At 47.2% G+C, this 21,739-nt stretch overlaps 1 protein-coding gene and 1 long non-coding RNA gene across 2 annotated transcripts; one reads left to right on the top strand and one right to left on the bottom strand.

The window, feature by feature from the left end:
• Positions 1-841: 841 nt before the first annotated feature.
• On the bottom strand, positions 842-9,109 carry LOC135813692 (uncharacterized). The gene is made up of 2 exons (XR_010553086.1): positions 8,711-9,109; positions 842-1,567 (listed from the first exon to the last, which is right to left on the bottom strand). It is a non-coding gene; the product is annotated as an uncharacterized LOC135813692 (long non-coding RNA).
• A 9,650-nt stretch (positions 9,110-18,759) lies between these two features.
• On the top strand, positions 18,760-21,028 carry LOC135813691 (battenin-like). The gene has a single exon (XM_065326732.1). The coding sequence runs from the start codon at positions 18,857-18,859 to the stop codon at positions 20,273-20,275; it is 1,419 nt and encodes a 472-aa protein (XP_065182804.1). The 5' UTR covers positions 18,760-18,856; the 3' UTR covers positions 20,276-21,028.
• Positions 21,029-21,739: the final 711 nt, after the last annotated feature.

Here is a 21,739-nt window from a genome sequence, read left to right as displayed (position 1 = left end):
AAACCTACTTCCCCAAGCGTTCTCTGTTAAGTATAAATCTATGGTTGAACCCGACTTCCCCAAGCGTTCTCTGAGGGGACCGAGGTCTACTCTATCAGTTCATGTATTCTGTGAAGTGACATGACCATTCGTGGGGACCTTGCTCATAACTGCAAAAGTCCTCGTCTGATTTTTCCGCATCAATTGAACGTTATACATGTGCATGTAGTGAAAGCCACATGCAAAAGGCTGTTCCATGGCACTCATCTGCCACCAAGCTCTGGGTTCATTGGCTGAAAATATTCTTCGGCACAGTAAAGTCGTGCGCCCAAGAACGTGGAAGCCTACAGAACATCCAACCTGGAATACTAAGAACACCACAGCCCAAAATTAAGAATTGCGGTGTAGGTTTGTGCTGTTGTCAAACACCGGGATTGTTATGTTGCACATGTATCTGAGCTTTACCACTACATACACGTCTGTCTTTACACAATTACCAATCTGCAGACAGCATGCTGTTTCGTCCTTTAGTTACTAATGGACTCATCAATGCAGCACAGAGAAAATGAGGCAGGTGAATGTCCTAGGCTAGAGAGCATCAAATACAGGTATAGAATCATGCCTTGCAGATCTCGTTACGGCCCCTTCGATGCATGTCTGAACATTAGATGGCTGTGTAGCTTCAGTTATCTCAGAATATGTACTATTTATCCAGCAGCAACAACGTTGGTCACACAACTATTCACTATAATGAGTATGCGTTGGAACACTTTACCCCGAGTCATACTATAGCAGTGTATGCCATGCATGGGTTTACCTCACACACTGAATTTCATAATTTGACATCCAAATCACAGAAGAGTGGTGTTCCAAACTTTACGTAATTGCACTCCATGTCCTGCGAGCTACAGTAGAATACTTCAATAGAAAATTTCTTATAGCACGTTCTTAGAAACAAATCGTATAGGTTCGAGGCTGTCAACCCAGAAATTTGTGATTTCACAGCCATAGATGTTACCAGTCAGGTCACTGTATACAGTAGGTATGCAGAAGAAAATACTAGTAACTCTTTGTGGAAGAGCTGTGCCAAAATGTGTACAGTACAGTAAATTAATAAAAAATGAGAAAAGCAGTGACAAGGCTGTGCATGATGTAGATCTACTCGTACCAGTAAGTACAGTGCACCAGTGAAATTGTTGGTGTAGTACCGGTATACTACTATAATTATGGCATGGCCCATGCCACTACAATCTATTTGCAGTGGGCCGCAGTAGGCCAGTGCAACAGAAAGCATTTCAGAAGCTGTGTGCAATGTTAACATCTATGACATACAAGTAAACTGCCATATAGCACAATCGATTACTCTCAGCCCACATAAGTACAATGTAGGCCAATCAGTAGTATAGATACATAGAGCACACTCTACATCATACATAGTCGGCACCAAATCTATGTTGTCGATGTACTTTGCAATGATGACATGATGGCAAGCGTGCTTGATTCATCATAATATTGCCTTGTACTTGGTTGGAAGTTAGTTGTAAGTTCAGTGGTCGAGGTAAGCAGAGCTGCTCCAGCTTTCAGAATCCTGCATGAAAAAGGCAGAAAGCAAATGTAGGTATAATAGTAGCAAGCTGATGTAAAGAGCCTGTCTTTCAATGCAATAATTCTATCCACTCCATGGACAGACCTGGTGCTTCATTCACCTCTGTTTCTTGCTTTCTCAGAAAACCTACTTCCTCCTTCAGCCATCTAGCTCATGATATACATTAATTTTTCTTTATGCCTTTTCAGCCGTGGTCGACTTTCGCCCCTCCTGTTTGATTGGCAATTGCAGTCAACCTGGGGAATACTGACCCTCGATTGTGAATGAGAAAAGTGTCGCTATTCGCATTGTTGTTACTCGTGAGGTTGGAAGTATGCAATCAAATGTTCACTAGATCTGAAGATTGTGTCGTTATTTGCGAGTTGTTTTGTAAACCCGAGGTAGATTATTCACAAGGTTGATTGTACATGCTATGGGATGTACAATAACTAACCAAACAATAATGGTGTAACAATGATTTGAGTCCATATCCAATTGGATGAACCTAGAGTGCATGATCCATTCCAGAAAGGCGACTTCAGTGAGTCTTGAATTGTCAGCAGCATCATACTTCCATCGAGCTTTTTTTCTTTTTCGAAACGACCCTCTCTTTTCAATTCGAACGAAGGTCAACATACGATTATGGCAGGCATGCACGCACTGATCTTCACTGTATACATGTGCATGTATACTGTACTGTAGTCTGTGCAGTCAACTAGTCGTGTTCCACTTGGCTTACGGTAAGTATCACTACAAGTGCATAGTAGCCCCCCCCCCCCACCCCGGGGAGTGCGCGTGAACGGTAACTGTGAACTGGTAAAAGAATTATTCGACACCTTCGTTCGTTTCGATGGAGAAGGTTCATCTGGCAAATTGAGGCCTTCGTTTCACTCCTAGCCCCAGGAGCGAAATTTTCACTCCTTGGCTGCCTGTTTGAGCCGTCCTTGTGGAAGGGTTGATTTATGCATGCCCGCATATACATGTAGACCTTATTCAATAAACGTCACAATCACGTGAACCAGGGTCCCGGGAACCAGGGAGCGGCAAGAGACCTGCACTCAGTGCACAGTGGACTCGGCGTGGGAACATAGGAGTAGAAAAATACCGGTATTTTACTACTCCCTTGTACGAACTGGGCCTTTCTTGCCACTCGTTTCACGTACGCGTGCCCCAGCTTACAACAAATCCCTGGAGGCGAGTCCAAAAATCATGTTATCGAATAAGGTCTATAGAAACACAGATCACGTAGAACTACCCCATCCGGGGTCACAACTCACAACGTTTTGGGTACTTAGGTCTCATGTCGTCTCCCCAGGTGCTATGAATCCCTGGTGCACATGTATCTACATATACAATGTAATCGTAACTCTACCAATATTGCGGACGATGACCCTCCCCCCCCCCCCCGGCAAACAGAAAGTCGCTATGTCCTGGCCGAGTTTATCTTTTAATTAAATGGTTTTCTCGGTTGGGATTTCATACCTGACAACCATCCCGATTTGGCCGGGACCGTCCCGATATCGAGGGCGGTAATAGGCACCCAAAAGTGCACTAGTTCCATGCCTCACCGCGAGCTTCTTTTGTATACATTTTCATGCCTAGGTATGTCATTGGATCTCAGGTTTGCAAAGGTTGGCAGGTATGGGATTTGTAGAGTGACCAGTTTTGACTATTGCCACCTGCTGTGCAGAAGTGTCATTCCTACATCCTGGCTGCAAACGTACCCCCCCCCCCCCCCCCCCACACACACACCACCACCAACAATGTTCGATCCTATTTACAGGACCTCACTCTATATGAAAGTGTAGCAGAGGCACTGCCAAAGTATAAAAAACAGAAATTGAAATGCAAGCTGCATTGTGCATGCATGGTGTAACAGTATAGACTTGATTGATTGGAGAATTCGTCGAATGATGTTCAAACCAGAGGTTATAAAGCAAAAGAAAGGTGAGAACCGCAGGAGTGAGAATAGTAGGAACACAAGGTGTTACCATAAGACAAGCAAGAAGTGTCAAGGTAAAACTATTACACTCTCCCGGCCCCATAGGAAGCCCAAGGTTCTATTAGATAACACAATCCAGTTAGGAGATGCAATTGTGGAAAGGGGAATATTAAATAATCACTCATGCACATGCATAACCACATTGAAGTGTAATCCAACTCAACTTCATCACTCTCACAAGGAGATGACGCAAAACTATATCAGTCTATAACATAATTATTAACTATCTCAGTAAGAGATGCATATGGCTCAGCCCAGTTAGATCAAGGCTGCTGTCGTTGTGAGGCTAGATAGTTCTGCAGCGGTTTAATATTCCGACCAGACTCATCACATAGGTTGCCAGCGGGCTCCCACGTAGCTTCGCTGCTGGGGTAACCCTTCCAATGCACCAGGAAGTGTTGCTCACCACTGCGGTGTCGGTGATTCAAAACGGCTTCGACAACATAGCGTGTGTGTCCATCTAGATCTGTGAAGGGCGGAGGCGGGGGTTGGTGTCTTCCAGGAATCGTGTTCTCTTCGTAGCGTTTAAGAGCAGTGACATTAAACACGGGATGGCAGCGAAGTTCACGGGGTAGTTCCAAGCGAAAAGCATTCGCTCCAATCTTAGCCTGGATACGATACGGACCAAACCACTTGGGTTGCAACTTCCGAGAGGGCTGGCCACGAGCTTCCGGGGTCAGTAGAAAGTCTCTGTAGACAAGAACGCTATCACCAACCTTCAAATCACTGGGCGTTCTCGTCTGGTCTGCGTATAGAGCTTGCCTTGCCTGGGCGTCGAGCATAGCATCTCGAGCTATCCTTAGTGCGGCTTCCTGCTCATGAAGCCAATCGACCGAATCACTCCTTTCCCCTCCCGTAAGAATGAATTCGGGCGGGGACTTAGGGTCAAACCCATAGTTCAGATAGAACGGTGTATTAGCTACAGATGACTGTTGTGAACTATTTATTGCAAACTCGCAGAGTGGTAGAAGCGAATCCCAATTGTCCTGTCTCAAGTTCACAAATGCTCTTAGAACATCTCCCACTTGCCGGTTAACTCTCTCTGTCAAACCATCCGTTTGAGGGTGGTTAGCAGTGCTGAATGCCAATTTAGTTCCTAGCTGAGAGAATACTTCTTTGAAAAAAGCTGCAGTGAATCGTGGATCGCGATCGGAAACAATGGTTGAGCTCAGCCCGTGCAGACGAAACACGTTTTGAATGTACAGTTGAGCGCTGCCCTTAGCATCAATCTTCGAGTTTGTTGGAACAAGATGTACGCATTTCGTAAGTCGGTCCACAAAGGTGTAAATTGCGTCGAAGCCACGAGAAGTAAGGGGCAATCCAACAATAAAATCCATTGAGATATCCTGCCAAGGACTATTAGGTATTGGAAGTGACTGGAGAAGCCCTGTTCGTGGCTGACCTCCCTTCGTTCGCTGGCAGAGATCACAGGTTTTGACAAATCTCTTGATATCGAGACCCATTCGGGGCCAGTAGAAAAAACGTGCTAGGCGGAAGTACGTTCGATCACGACCCGGGTGGCCAGCCGTTGCACACTCATGGTGTTCTTGAATGAGCTTTAACCGGACACCGCACTGTGGTATGCACAACCGGTTATTGGGGGATGCCTTGAGGTACAAGCGATCAGTGGATTCGTCCCAATAATAGCGATCATGCAAATTATCTCGGAGAGAATGCTTCAATCTTTCTATGATGGGAGTTAGCTCTTTGTCTCTCTGGTAGGCATCTGATATTGTATTGGACACGTCATCATTCATTGCTAAAGCATACTCAATAGCATTCAAACGTGGTACTGCATTCTCCACGAGGTTACTCTCATGGAGATCTGGGCGACGCGAAAGGGGATCTGCAGGGTTCTCTCTGCCGGGTCTGTGACGGACTGTGTAGTTATAGTCAGCTAGGAATTCAACCCATCGCGCCTCTCTCTTTGTAATGCTTGGTTTTGTTTTCAGATAAACTACCGCCATGTTGTCTGTAATGACCTCAAAGTGTTGAAAGAGGTAGATGCGCCAGGTCTTTAGCGCAAACACTACGGCCAATGTTTCTCTTTCTGTAGCTGTATAATTCTGTTCCGCAGCAGACAATTTTCGGCTAGCATAAGCCACTGGATGCCAGGCATCTTCCTCTAGTTCTTGGAGAAGAACACATCCCAAGGCGAAATCGCTTGCATCTGTTACCACTCTGAATGGTCGGTTCACATCAGCCAGCCGCAATAGGGGCGCATTCAACAAGGCATGCTTTAGCGATTCAAAGGCATGTTGCCGAGAGCTGTTCCACTCGAATCGTGCATGTTTTCCCGTTATCTCCTCTAAGTTCTTAGAGAGCGATGAGTATTGATCTATGAATCGCCTAAAATAATTCGTAAATCCAAGAAATTGCCTCACCTCTGTGACGGAAGTCGGAGCGGGCCAGACCTTTACTGCGGCAATCTTGTCTGGGTCAGGGGCGATGTGCAGTCCATCGATGCAATGTCCCAGGAACCGCACACTCTCCACGCCAAATTCACATTTTGACCGTTTGCAAAATAACTGGTTGTCCCGGAGCACGCTCAATACCGACCGGACATGCTGCATATGCTCCGACCACGTTTTGCTGAAGATGAGTATGTCATCTAGGAACACGACTACGAACTCCCTCAGATATGGTTGAAGAATCGTATTCATCATGGATTGAAATGTTGCCGGTGCATTGGTGAGACCAAATCCCATGACCCTAAATTGGTAATGCCCAAAGGGAGTGTTAATCGCGGTTTTGGGCACGTCCTCAGCTTGAATGCGAATCTGATTATACCCTGATCGGAGGTCTAGTTTCGTGAAGTACCTAGCGCCCTGTACGGTATCGAATAAATCATCCACATTGGGCAAGCACGCCTTGTTCTTAACAGTTATCTTGTTTAGCTCCCTCCAATCGCAGACCATGCGTAACGAACCATCAGCTTTCTTGACAAAAAACACCGGTGCACCAAAGGGGGACTTACTTGGTTCTACGAAACCCTTTTTCAAGAGTTCTGTGAGCTGTTTCTTCAATTCCTCCATTTCTGGCCTGGGCAGGCGATAGGCAGGTCGCGATGGGGGTGATGAGCCTTCCTCCAGGCGGATTTCGTGGTCTACAGACCTCTCTGGTGGGAGTCTAGCTGGCAGATCATCCGGGAAAAGATCGTCATAGTCACGGAACATGGCCTTGAGATCTGGGTTCTCGTTCTGAGTGGATTTGTCGGGAGGTTCCTTGCCAATGCCGTCTTCTACGCTGACCCACGCCAGAACACCTTCGTCTCCACTCCTAAGGGCATGCCTAGCCTGACGACCAGATATGAACATCGCCTCCACAGGAGCGGTCGGTTCGCTTTGACTGGGCGACGCACAAGGCAAACCATTCGAGTTCAACCTGACTTCATTCGTCCGGAAGTTTATGTCTGGATTGTTACGCGTTAACCAAGGTTTCCCCAATATAGCGTCATAGCGATGAAGGGGGAACACCGTGAAGGTTTGGTTATCGCTGAAGTCGCCTACGATAACCTTCAATTCATGGGTCGTCTCCATGGGAAACGAGCTTGATGCTCCATCAGCCAGCGTGACATTCAGGTTTTCCGAGCCAATTTCGGTTGGCAGGTTAACTCTCCTGGCAAACTGTTCGGCAATGAAATCATGGGTCGAGCCCGAATCTATTAACATAAGCGCGCGACGACCGTTGATTTTGCCTTCTACACGCAGGAGCTCATGTTCCGTTTCCACATTGACGCTGGTAACCTGGGCCTCAATAGTTGGTGTAACATCTCGCTTGAGATTGGCTTCGGAGCATTCAGCATCATCGTCAACATCCTCCACAGCGAGGCTACTGAATCGGTTACGGGTAGAGACGGAGCACACACTACACGCAGGTGATGCCTTTTCTTGCTGCGTCAGTAATCGCATCGGCCTTACTGACGTCCACCGTTTGGGTGATCTCGATGCTGCGGGCAATTCTGGGCCATATGGCCTGGTCGACGACATGCGAAGCAGCCCCCCTGGGCTCGTAATGTCTCACGTTCCTCGGGGCTTAGTTTTGTTAGCTTTTTGCTACCTGATGGTGGTGCGAATCCCGGCGCGGTCGCCAGTGGTGGTCTGCGCTGAAATCGGCTGTCTGAGGCGACTGCTAGCGCTGACTGAACGGCGGCTGACAGTGTAGTGGGGTGTTCCTTCACTACCAAGGTCCGCATGTTACCGTGCAGGCCGTTGACAAATAGCAAGGCTCTGGAGAGTTCGTCAAGTTCCGGCACCTGTAAACTTAGCCGAGAAAACTCCGTTACGTACGATTCAATTGACCCACGCTGTTGGATAGAGAACATATCCAACCGCACTCTTTCCCCATCATAGTGCGGGCCATACACTCGCGCTAGGGCGCTTTTCAAAGAATGCCAATCCGAAAATTGCTCACCTGCTTCCAGGGAAGAAATTAGCCAAAGACGCGCATTCCCAGCGAGGTAGCTAGCCGCAAAGTTAACTTGGCTCTCCGGGTCACCTTGAGGTGAGCACTTCAAGGCTAACTCGACCGTAAATACCCATTCTTTGAACTCGGAAGGGTTGCCATGGAAAACATTCGGTTCTCTGGTAACGCGTTTGACGCTCGGGCTTGTCTGGGAGAGAGAACGCGATCGACACGGGGCTAGATCCGGAGGACTTGAGCTTGATGTAGCAGGTAATTGATGTCGTCCAACTGTAGCAGCCACGTTGTCCCGAGCGCGGCGGATCTCACGGAAAGCGGCGTATAGCAGAGCAGTAGCGGCCAGGAGCACAAGGCACGTCAAAGGGCAAACGATGATCTCAACCATCCTCAAGCTACCAGTGTAACAGTATAGACTTGATTGATTGGAGAATTCGTCGAATGATGTTCAAACCAGAGGTTATAAAGCAAAAGAAAGGTGAGAACCGCAGGAGTGAGAATAGTAGGAACACAAGGTGTTACCATAAGACAAGCAAGAAGTGTCAAGGTAAAACTATTACACTGCATGGAGGGCATGGGGAAGAGACTGAGAGGGTGAAAGTGAAGGAAATTTGTTCCGAAATCAAGAGAATCCGAGGAACCCTTGCTGCATTCTTCAGTTCGATAACGTCAGTGGGTGAATCTCAGATGTGTTGTGTGCCCAGACATACAAGTACAGCACTAACCTGAGCATGAGAGCTGCTTGTCATCATCGTGGTCAGGAAAACGAAAGGACGAACGAGGAAGATTGCTGACCATGCATGACGAACAACTGCATATCTAGACGACAGACGGCTTGCCAGAATCAGTCTGGTGTATCTTCAGGAATCTTCTTTCCTAATCGCATTCAGCAGTCAGCTTCGAGGTCAAGAACGCGATGATATTTTCAGAAGGAATAATTTTCAAAAATTTTAAATTTTGGAGAAGAAGCTTCCTTTCTAAAAAAAAAGCGTTCCTTGCTTTCACGCAAGGAGGTGCCTTGCCGGACATGTCGTCGACAGCACAGTGTCGGCAGATCCACGTTTGTAGGCTGCAGACCCGGCTGACGTTTTGATCATCCCGGCCTGGTGGTGAGAATTTGGACCCGGGAGTACTAAAAAGCTGCTCGCATCCCAGGGTGCTCAGTTTCGCTCTACCCGCGCGAGTAGGGGTCCAGGTAACGGGCTCTCTTTCGCGGCCTGCCGAGCATAATATACCTCGACCAGGGAGCCCTACACATATGTGTAGGGCTCCCTGCTGCCGACCTTGGGTCTCGGCTTCATCACAACCAGGGAGTCGTAAAATACCGGTATTTTACGACTCCCTGATCACAACCAGGCGCGCCAATAGCAGAGAGAGAAAGAGAGGGAGACTTTTCGAGGAGCTTCGTTTTTCTGAAGAGGTGGCGCCATGGCATTGGCCTCTTCAGAAAAACGAAGCTCCTCGAAACTCATCCGATGGGAAGGACGTGGATTAGTTTCGAAGAGTTTGGAATAGCTACGTCACGTAGTACGTAGATCTACGTGGCCGGTGGAGATGGTCGATCTGATCGGACGTCATCATCGCCATGGCAATTCCACTGAAAAACTCTAAAAATTAATGATAGAAACCGTTCTAATGGGACACTTCATCTCTTTTTAATTTGTTAGAACAGTTGATGAAGACGAACGCGCCCTTATACTGGCTAGAGAATGTTCGCCAGAATTGCTGTAAGTCCAATGGCTGAATTCGCTGCGTCGCAGGCAGCTGGTTCCGTGGTCAGTACCGAGAAGACACTGCGCTTTCCCAGGGAGCTGGATGAATTGTGTGTGTTTTGCCAGCAGTCTAGCGGCACAGGTTTGAAAGTGCTGCGATGTTTACACATTGCGTGCAGTCAGTGTATCAAAGAACATACGAACCCAGAGAGCTCGCTAACCTGCGCTAGATGTCAGTTAAAGATTGAGGCAGCGAGTCCAGGACAGCAACTACCGAACACTTTAGCAGACTGGCCAAAGCCAATCGATCCATCTCACAAAGCTTTGTGCCAAGACAGTGACTGTGAGGATTTTCAGGTGAGTGCATTTTCGCACTGCGCCGATTGTGATCAGTACCTGTGTGAGCCACACTCTCAGACGCACACACGTAATCGACGGCGTCGCGAGCACCGTGTGACCGCTCTTCGCGGTGATCCAATCGCTAGCTCAGCCAAGACGTGCCCTCGGCACCCAGCACAACACGCAACACAGTTTTGTCCAGTGTGTAAGATAATTCTGTGTGAGCACTGCAGCAGTCACACAGAACATAGAGTGTTAGAGCTGGCCATTGCCGCACATGAAGTTCGACATGCCTATTCCAACACAACACTGCTTGCTGAAGAAAGTCACTATACCAGGTTAACACAGAAACTGTCTGCAGTGGAGCAAGAACAGGATGAACTACGTCACAAAGTCCAGGCCATTAGCGAAGGTATTGGTGAGGAATTTGAGCGTCGACACGAGGAACTACGCACTGCTGAGAAGTCTCTCCGTGATGCTGTTGATAATCTGCATTGGAAAGAGAGCAAGCCCATTGAAGTGAGAAAAGAGAAGATTGTGGAGAGCATGCGGCAGTTGCAGGTTGCTCACCATCTGCAAGCAAATCTCAGTGACGTTGTACTTGTCAAAGCATCAGCTAAACAGTGGCCACAAATGTACGTACGTACGCCTATTGCAGCAGAACTGGCCTCAGCTGCTGAATCGCCGACGGTCACATCCATTCACGAGACGGTAACGAGAGACGCTCGCAAGTACGTGCAAATGCACCTGGATTCCAGTGGGCTATTTACTCAAGATGTGGCCACCACCTCTGAAGCGTCCCAAACCGAGTTCTCCATCGAAGGTTATACAACCAACTTAATGCCACGTCCCCTTAATCAATTTGACGATGGAGATAAATCGCTGAATACCCGGCTGTCTGATGATGCTCTAACCGCAATAGCTTGTGTCACCCGAAAACCCAAGTATCGGTCAGTCACCGGTATATGCACATTTACAAGTTGCAAATTATCATTTGCCGTTCGCACTGTCAATGCATCCAGACCACTGCTGCTAGGAATCGCAAGATGTTCGACACCGACAAATAGAGACAATAGCTGGAGTCACAGTTCAGGATTCATCGGTTGGTCCAGTGTCTTTCCACTCCATGATCGTGTTTTAGGCAAGCGACTGGGACAACCATGGTTGGAAGGAGACATAGTTCGTATCATTGTGGACACTCTGGATCATGCGAACGCCAAGATTAGCGCCCGTCATATGCGTAGCGGTGAGGAGGCCAGCCTGCCAATTCCGCCAAACTGCAATGATCCAGGCAGTGGGTATATTTTCCGTGCAGAGCTTATGGATGGCACCTCAATTACCCTGACGGAGTGATCCAACTGCAAAGCCAGCGGGCATTGATTGCAGCTTCATTATTATTAAGTTAATATTGGGCCAAAACATATAATGACCTTGTTTCCGGTCGGCCGACCGGGCCACTTTTTCCCAAATTCTGAAACTTGTTTTTGGTCCCAAATGTATACAAACGGTGGCAATGCCATGTGTGCAAGTGCACTCAAATAACTGTCAAATCTCAACCGAATTCCACAATCGAAACACCTACAAGGTAGCAGAGATTCTCAGCTGTCTGCTCGAAAACCTCCGGGGTCGATACGAGCTAGAATAACGGAGCTGGAAGGACTCGAGCTGTTTGCTTGATTTCTCAGAATGTACGAAAACAGGAATACACCACATGCTGTACAAGAACAGTGAGTCAGTCAACTTTGACATTGATCCTTGCCATGATATTATTATTTATCACTCTTCTATATCGACCTCCACTAATTCTCGTGATCCTTGACTGGTCCTATATTACCCATATCGCCGCAATATCGACCGCTTATATCGACCGCTTGTATCGACCACTTAGGCATTGTAATCTTTCGACTTTGGAGGGACTTAGAATTTTTCTCTCCACTTCAAAAAGAAAAATTGAAAGAAAGAAGACAAAGGAAGAGAACAAGCAGGATTCGAACTCACAACAGTATGAACCTCAAGCAACCCCTTATACCACCCAGCCACTGTGATGCAGATGCTGAACCCTGTTGTTCTTACAGTCTTGTACCCAAAATAGGCAACATCCTATGTACACTATAGTACAAATGCTATACTAAAAAGGTTACAATAGCTCCTAAAGGTTCAAATTTTGGGGTATGGCAAAGGAATCGTGATAAATAGGATATTGACCTCGACTTCGGTCTATATGGGAAATATAGGCCTCGTAAAAGACCTCGGCGGACCTCGGTCTTTTACTCGGCCTATATTTCCCATATAGACCTCGTCTTGGTCAATATCCTATACGTACAATGTACATGTGTAGGTGCCCTTGTCCATCAATACCACACCGATTGAGGAACCAAAAAAAGTATCCAAAAAAAGTTTCATTCCGGCCGACCGAGTCTCCTTTTTGAGGGGTTGCCGACCGGAAACAAGCCTATTATTATTTTTGTTTTGGCCTTGTTTATTTATATTTTCTCTAGGGCAGTCCCCACAGACCTATGGTCTCCTTACGGAGTGCGGTGACATACAACTTGCTGTTGACGGCTAGACAGGTACATGTAGCTGCAGAGCCAGGCCAGGAGGCCCAGGACTTTACCACCTACCACAAGCATGGCGCTCGAGAAGAAGTTTGTCATGCTGAACACAGTCAAAAGCTTTACTGAGGTCCCACATCGCCACCGCTACAACATCATCATCGCATGAGTGCTGCCTGCCAGGTCAGTAACCGTAGAAACCGTTCGTTGTGCTTGGTTACCATGACAATGGCCATGCCGACTGGAACCCACACTGGAACCTTTGCTGCAACTGTTGCTGGAGCAATGGTGGATATACGAACTGCAAACCATCTATAATCATCTATATTGTAGTAGTGATACAGACGATAAGTAACATAGTAAGCACTAGTAAATTGATAGACCTGTCGGACTGCCTGTGTAAGTAGTGGAGCCAGGAATACCAATCGGACTTGCAACTATGTTCTTGCACTGCGTGGACTTAATGATCCCTGCCATTACTATTAGACGCCCAACTAATTACTTTGACTTCTCTCGTACAGAGGAGAGAATAAGAGAAGGACTGGTTTTTTGTTTAATTAATGCTTCTCGAGTGAACAATCAACTTCTCTCATAACGTTGAATCGTTGAATTTGCTTTGTGCCTCGCTTGAGATTCTTGCAGTACTACTTGGAAGTATTGATTATTTTACTTTAACCGGAGTGCAGCTGCTACAGACGTGGTACAGATTTGGGAGGCATGGGACCAACTAACTTGGCACCACAAGATCACGCTTTTTCCACTCCCTGATTCTCTCCTTTCGAGACTGGACGATGACCTTCGGAAGAGATCAGTGAGCTACCAAGAACAGAAAAAAACGGCAGTGCTGTCAAGTGTCAAATTCACCATCTTTATCCACGTGCATTGTAGCTATGCTGTACATCAAGAGCACGGCCGTACGGGGGTTATGTACTACAAAGTCATGTACCGGTACGTCCACTTGAAAATTCTCTTCCCGTATACTATTAGTATTTAGTATCTGCAAGAGTACATGTACTCTTGGTATCTGGCATGTGATCCCACACGTGATGTGTATCAACTAGGCCCAGACAGATTCTGCTCCGCTCGCCTCGATATTTTGCCGCAAAATGTTGCTGCGAAATCTTCGATATTTTGCCGAGCCTGGCACAAGAATTTCGATATTTTGCTCCATTTTGCTCCGGAAAAACGTGTATTTTATCCAATTCCAGTACAATCCCGTACAATGTTTCATAAAATCGCAGGGTCGGTTTCTCAACACGGATTTCCACGCCCGTGTCCCTGACTTCTTCCAAAATTATGTGGATCCACAGTGAATCCCAGTGATATTTCGGTGACATGATCTCGTCCTGGGCAGTGTATCCTGCCGAACCAAGGAAATCCAAGTATCAGCCATCGATTTTACCAAGAGTTATTATGTACTCTTGATTTTACCCAACATCTCGATATTTTGCTCCGATTTTGCCGGCAATTTCCGCTCTTTCAATTCTTCGATATTTTGCCGAAAGATCTTGCCGGCAGGATCTGTCTGGGCCTATATTTTAGTATCAACCAGGGGCGTCGGAACCGGTGCGGCAGGTGCGGCCAAAGCCACACCAATAATTTTCGATTTTTTTATTTTTTTATTTTTTACATAATATAATAATCTTTATTTCAGGATTACCCAAAGGCTAACGTCTATCTGGGGGATCTCCTATTTGTGTATGTACTAGTAACATAGTTAAGGATGCGAGAGAAAGTGCGCAAAGTGAGTGTGAAGTGTTGGTTTCAAAAAGGAATAATAAGAAACACAAGGAAAGAAAGTAAGACAGAAAAGAAAAGAACAAGCATGTAAATCAATGATTGCACATCAAAGGTGTACCAGTGCAGTCGAACTGATACTTAGCAATGTGAATACGTAAATGACGCTTGAATTCAGAGAGGGAATCTAAAGTTGTCAATTGGGGTGGAAGACAATTCCAAAGAGAACCAGTTTTCTGTAGGAAAAGGGATGAAAAAATACGACCATGTGAGTTAAAAACGAGCTTTTTGGGCCTACGGGCACTACGTGATATGGTTATCGCAAAGCGAGAGAGATATTCTGGGTGGAAATTGATGTACTTAAATAAAACAACAAGAGAAATAAAGATACGGCGAAATTGCAGAGATTCTAAGTGACACAATCTATTCAAATTGGATTTTGATTCATAGATATCAAAGGTTATTTTTGCAGACTTCAGGAGTCGCCGGCAAACCTTAGCCTGGAGTACATCAAGGGACTCTAACTGAGCGGATGTAATCCTAAATGACCAGACAGGAATGGCATATTCAATTGCCGGACGCACATAAGACTTATACAAGAGGAGAATATGGGACGATGGTAAATGTCTGCCCATGAAACACAACAGGTTGACTCGTTGCTGAAACTTCCTGAAGATGGTGTGGAAGTGGTCATGGAACTTCAAACCATCACTGAGCTGTACGCCGAGATGCTTAGCAGAACGTCCAAAGGCAATAGGAACGCCGTCCATTAAAACAGAGGAGGAGTCAGGAATGTCATGATTCGAAAAGATGAAAGTTTTTTCTGGAGAAAATTTCCCATGGATATTCTGAGCCCAATTCTGGCAGCTGGCCAGATCCTGCTGGAGGTGGGACATGTTCTCATCTAAGGAGAGGGATACATTATGAGCATTTAGAAGAGTGACATCATCAGCAAAGAGAAAGGGTGAGGTGTGGTTTACTATGTCAGGAAGGGAATTGATATACAAAAGAAATGTGGCGCAGGAGCGTAGGATGATGTACTTTATCAAACGCTTTCTGGAAGTCGAGAAATGCACAGTCAAATCTCTGGCCTCTATCAGAGAGACGGGCAATCTGATGGGTCAAAAGAATGAGTTGATCCGTAGCTGATCGTTGTGGAACGTAAGCAAATTGACTGGGCGAAATTATGCAACTACGGTAAAGAAAGCTGTTCAGGTGATGGGCTATGCGGGATTCGAAGAGGCGGCTGATGGGATGGAGCAGTGAAATTGGACGGTAGTTCGTGGGCAAAGAAGCACTTCCTTTACCCTTAAAAAGAGGAATAACCGTTGCTGATTTCCATGCAGTGGGAAACTGTGATGTGGATAGACTGGAGTTGAACAAGTAAGACAAGGACTCGCATACTAAATCAGCCATGGACCGGAGTACTGGAATAATATAATTACTTGAAGTCGATTTTCGAGACGAAAGATGTGTAAGGTCATAGTGGACTTGACCTGGTGAAAATGTTGGCATCTGGAACCGAGGAGTGGTAGTGTCAAGGGAGGAATCTAAACAAGGGAATTGATTTGCTTCTTGCGGTAGCGTACACTGATTGGCGAAATGCTGTGCAAGAAGGTTCACCTTTTCCAATTGCGTGTTAGTCCGACGATCGCCATCTTGTAAATCTGGTATCAATGGTTTACGAGTTGAAATGTTGCAAAAGTCCTTAACTCTCCTCCACCACACATATCCACCTTTCGTGCAACCCTTCGAGATACTGGCAGCGTTGCGATCAAGAAAGGCAGATCTGGCAGCACGGATTTTCTTACGATAAATATTCCTGGATACACAGTACGCTGCCTTTGCTTCAGTTGATTGTGGATTTCGCAAATAAGCATGGTACAGTCTATTCTGTTGCCGCTGAAATTGACGCAGGTCAGGTGTGTACCATGTCTGATTTCGCTGATCACGCTTACGCACCCAGGTTGATGACCTTTCAACTAAATCTAGGAAATGGGATTCCCATGCTTTCCAAGAAGCATCAACAGTTTCACATCCATAGAGGCGCTCAAGGAATGGTTCCCTTTCCATCAGGAAACGAAGCCTATTAAAATCAATTGTTCGATGCAGTAGAGTGGTCCGTTGTGGTGTTGGTGCACGTAGTGTAAGAGAAACGATAACGGGGCAGTGGTCTGACAGGTGGGAGAGTGGTGGTAGACGAGATGATATCTGGAATATTGGTTGCTACGATGTCAAGTAGAGGAGTGCAACCACTGCGCATATTGGGGCGTGTACCATCCTTATTGATAACCGTGAATCCATATTGCACAAATGCCAGTTGCAGTGCTCTACCACTACTGTCAGTGACGTCAGAGTCCTTCCATGCACAATTTCTTGCATTGAAATCACCTAATATTACACAGTTGTGGTCATCGAATACATGAGAGAGCTCGTTAAATAAATTCGTAATTGCACCAATTGGTTGTCGTGGAGGTCTGTACCAAACAGATACAAACAGAGGTCTACCAGGAAGCTTTACCTCAACTAATAGGATTTCACAGCTGTTATTCCCAGGCTGTTCTCGAACACTGCAGGTATATTGTTCCTTGACAAATAGTGCCACTCCACCCCCACCAAGTTGGGACCATGGCAGGGATGTGTTGGCGCGGTCAAAACGGTACAATGTGTAACCAGGAATCGCAATAGCCGCATCTGGTATATTGGGCTTGAGCCAGGTTTCTGTCAAGCAGATAATGTCGACCGATTCTGACTTGACTAATTGTATGATTTCCGCTTGCTTGCTTATAAGGCTGCAGCAGTTAATAGTGCACAGTGTTATTGCTCTAAATGCGGTTTTTGGAGATCCCCGTAGGTCCTATGCAGAAGAATTACCTGACAAAAGTCGCTGGATATCCTGCTGGGATACTGGCTTTCCCTCAACAAGAACTATGTCAAGCGGAAGTGTACATCTTATACCTTTGGCACGGAGCTGCTTGAAGTTAAGCAAGGCACGACGTCTAGTGTCTTGCTGCTGCCTTGTCAAATCATGATTGATGTAGATACTGTGCGTACCATGTTTGAGCCCAAAACGGTGCTTCAGAAGCCTAGCTTTTGTTCCTGGGTCAGTTCGAACGTGAACCAGCCGGGGTTTGTTCTCCAAGGGCTTCCCGATTCGTCTCACGGTAATGGCAGTTGGGTTAACTTCGGGCACCAGCCCGCTTACAAGCTGGGTGAGATTTTCCCCATCGGACTCCGGAAGTCCTGAGATGATCACGTTATCTTGGAGGTCATGTTGCCGGCGCTCTTCCAGGACGATTTCCCGTACGGTGTGGTCGAGTTGGGGCCCTGCAACAGGTGGCGGTTGCGTTCTGGATGGATCGGATCTCCCAAGAGACTCCACAGTGCATGTCAGTTTGCGGGTGCGGTGCTCAAGCACCTCTACTCTTTCCTTGAGTTCTTTGCATGTATTCTTCAATTCTTCAACTTCAACAATTATGGCCGCCATTCTATCATCAAGAACTTCGTTCATTGTTTTTCTGAATTCCGAGATCAGTAAATCAAGCGAAACAACACCTTCTACATTGATACTCCCTACCGGTTGTAAGCCGCAATCCGGAGCGTCGCGTATCCGTTTCCTCGCACCAGCTTGCAAAGGTTCCGTAGCTTCGCACTGCACACTGCACAAACTCTCGGCAGGGCTAGGTGCCTTGGCTTTATGGCCATTCATCCTGACAGGACTCGGTGTAGGTGGTACAATATCTGTTCCACTGCTGCTACTAGACATATGCCCTCCGCCACCAGCGTGGGTGGGGCTTTTAGCACGACGCAAAAAATTGCTAACCACTCTCGACATCGTCTAGCATGCATCATTTCAACCTTGTTGGTGGCTTGTCGACTCTTGTACAGGTACCATGTTTTTCATCGACAATGCGGTGTATCATCTAATCATCAAGAGTGCATGGACTCTTGCCAGCATGCATATTCTTTTTTTTTTATTATTCTGTAGCGTTAAAATATGGCTTTTTGGGCCCAATTTTCAAAAAAATTCCCGGGGGAGGAGGACCCCGGCCCCCCTCTCACACTTTGGACAATCCTTAAAAATAAAATACCGTATTTTACGACTCCCTGCTTCCGACGCCCCTGTCAACGCGTGGTGCACCGGTACGCGGTGTTTGTGTGGCACACAAATGAGTATTGTGTGCACGGCCATGTGGGTAGACTGTACGATGTCGTGGTACAGTCCATACAATGTCATGGAGTTTCGGAGCTGGAGTTTCGGAGCTTGCTAGCTATGCTGTAGCCTGTGTGTACATAATGTCATTACATGGGACCTGGCTTGTTTTCTCAAAGTCAAACTCAAATTCGGGGCTTTACTTGCTTGGCGGCTAATAGAGAAGCAAGGAAATTTGTTGCCCTGTACAGAAAGGTGCGAGGATCTAGGAAGGAAGGCCACTCCGTTGAGTGTCTACCCTAGGCCTGGTGGACTTCCATAATATTCTGCTTTGGATGATTTCGACGAGTTGACGAGTGAGAAGTGACCGGTGAAAGTATGGACACCGAAACCTGCCACAAGTCGGAATCTGCCGACAATGTCGTGCAAGCTTCTCCTTCAATGTCTGGATGGCAGTCGATGTGCAAAGATTTCAAGGACAGTTACCTGATGCGGATACACACAGCATTTTGGCTGCTTGGGCTGTGCAATCACTTCGGTGGCGTCATTATCCTGAGCGGTGCTCATGACATTGTGCGTGGACAGGATCATCATGAAGTCAGCACCTCTGGTCGACCTCATCGTTATGGTAGTGCCGGCGGTGGCGGTGTGAACAGGTCATATGGCAATGAGACACAGTGTGACGACCTGGAATGCAACCAACACAGTACAGCCATAGTGCTATTGGCACACGTCGTGCCGGCACTGCTGATGAAGCTCCTTGCGCCGCACGTCACACACCTTATCTCGTTCAACATACGCGTCGCATCCTGCATAGTGCTGTGCATAAGCAGTCTGCTGGTGGTGGCGTTGGTGCACGAGCGCATGCTCAGCTTGGCCGGCGTCGTGCTGATGAGCTTGTCGATGAGCTTGGGCGAGGTCACCTTCCTCAGCATGACGGCACAGTTCCCCGTGTCGGCGGTGTCCTATTGGTCATCTGGCACTGGTGCGTCGGGCGTGATTGGCGCTTGGGGCTACGTGCTGATGCGTCGTCACCTATCACCTCGTGACTCCATGCTGGTCTGTCTTGTTGCCCCAGTCTTGATGGGCTTGACCTATTGGAAGATTTTGAAGCTACCCACACTATCCCATGGAGAGGCTGTGGTGACCATCAAAGCGAACTTGGACGACGACAGCAGCAGTGATACCATGTCAGTCTCGTCTGAGACCTCGCTCGATCCCAAGCATACTGAAGTGCTGTGGAAGTCTCGGCGCCCCTTGAAATCCGCCCCAACGTCGCTTCGTAACCGCATGCTTCAGCTGAGAGTGCTGCTCCAGTACATGGTTCCACTATTCTTTGTCTACTTCGCTGAGTACCTCATCAATCAGGGTCTCTATGAGCTGATGATTTGGCGAACATGTATCTTCATTGATCCCGGTGAGCAGTACCGCTGGTTCCAGGCTCTCTATCAGTTTGGTGTCTTCATCTCCAGGTCATCATCCCAGATTTTGCCTATCAATCCAATCTGGCTACTGTCCACGTTGCAACTCGTCAACTTGGGTGTTCTGTTCATTGAGGTAGACAAGCACATCTTCCCCAATATCTACATTCCATTTGCCTTCACTTTCTATGAGGGCTTGTTGGGTGGTGCTTGCTACGCTAATGCATTCTCCAGGATCCATCGTGAGGTTGCTCCGGCTCAACAAGAGTTTTCTCTTGGCGCAGCTAGTGTTGCTGACTCACTGGGCATCGCAGTAGCCGGAGTCACGGCACTGCCCATCCACTTGCACTACTGCAGTATGTGGGCGAGGAAGTGAGCCCTGTGGACAGTCTACGAAGTCTCTGCGAGTGTGTGTTTGTGTGTGTGTGTTTGTGTGTGTGTGTTTGTGTGTGTGCTTGTGTGTGTGTGTGTTTGTGTGTGTGTGGGTGTGGGTGTGTTTGTGGGTGTGCGCACACACGCGCATGCGTGCATGCGTACGTGTTTGTGTGCATGCCGTGCGCGTGCGTTTACACATGTGTTTGTATGTGCAATAAGCCCAAAGCATAGTTGCTGTATGCCATTTGAAGCAACAGCAAGAACTGTTCGTGCTGTTATGTCTAGTCTCTCTATCCACTTGTAAATCACAGACTGACTGTTCCTATTCTCGTTTTTCTATATATTTCTTACCTATCCCGGATCTCATGCTGCTGAACTGAATGCATACAGTAGATAATAGTTTCACTGACCTCATTTTGCCGGAGTTTGGAATCCTTCCCTCTTCGGAGTAGTTACAGCTTGCTGAGTCCCCTTACTTTTTCTTGCTCCTAGCTTTAGTTTCTACACGATTCCATCTGTAGAGCCAGCCCTAGCCCTATTAGGCAAAGCCTGGGCCGCCGACCCAGCGCCAGCTAGATCCTGGACGCAGCGCACAACTATTTTGTAGCTCGCACAAATCAACCGTCTTATAATTATGTTTTCTCCTGCGGAAGAGAAATCTACTTTCTTTTCCATCGTAGTGTTTTGAGTTTCTCAGACATTCCCACCCACGTTTCTTCAAGGCCAGTTTATTATACCTGGCAGTGCTCTACTGCTTTAAAGGGGAAGTTAAGGCAAAAATTAAAATTTCACCAGTTGTAGTCTTCGGGGTGCTGAGTCGAATGGTCTTGGTCCGAGAAAGCTGAGACGCTCCCTTCCTACTTGAATCCCAATCGAACTCGCGCACTTCCACCGAAACTGGGTGACTGCGCCCTACTAGATGGGGATTTGTATGCAAATTGTCACTAAAAGCGCCATTTCGTTCTTATAAAAGCACGGATGACCGCGATTGGCCCATATGTTGTACTCTTTTGGATGCTAAGTCGACTGGTTTTGGTCCGAAAAGGCTGCGATGCAGCGTTCCTCCTTTATTCCCAATCGAACATGGTTGAACAAGTGGTCACGTGCTCCTGGGTGCCCAAATCACCTGGTCACCACGCCAGCAGGCGACAACTTTCACACCAAGGTTCAACTGGAGTTCAACTCGAGTGACAGGACTGCACCCAAAAAAGGTCAAACAGGCTAGTAAGTTGTACCCTGCAGGCACGGTGACCAGGTGACTGGTGTACGCAGGAGCACGTGACCGCTTGTTCAAGCATGTTCGATTGGGAATAAAGGAGGAACGCTGCATCGCAGCCTTTTCGGACCAAAACCAATCGACTCAGCGTCCAAAAGACTACAACATATGGGCCAATCACGGTCATCCGTGCTTTTATAAGAACGAAATGGCGCTTTTGGTGACATTTTGCATACAAATCCCCATCTA

The sequence above is a fragment of the Sycon ciliatum genome, chromosome 4 (assembly GCF_964019385.1).
Source record: "Sycon ciliatum chromosome 4, ocSycCili1.1, whole genome shotgun sequence".
NCBI lineage: Eukaryota > Metazoa > Porifera > Calcarea > Leucosolenida > Sycettidae > Sycon > Sycon ciliatum.
The sequence above is the reverse complement of the archived record's forward strand: the minus strand, read 5'-3'. Positions and strand labels throughout refer to the sequence as shown.

Bases quoted from the DNA above. Each gene is read 5' to 3' on its own strand.
- LOC135813691 (XM_065326732.1), top strand. From the start codon at position 18,857: ATGGACACCGAAACCTGCCACAAGTCGGAATCTGCCGACAATGTCGTG.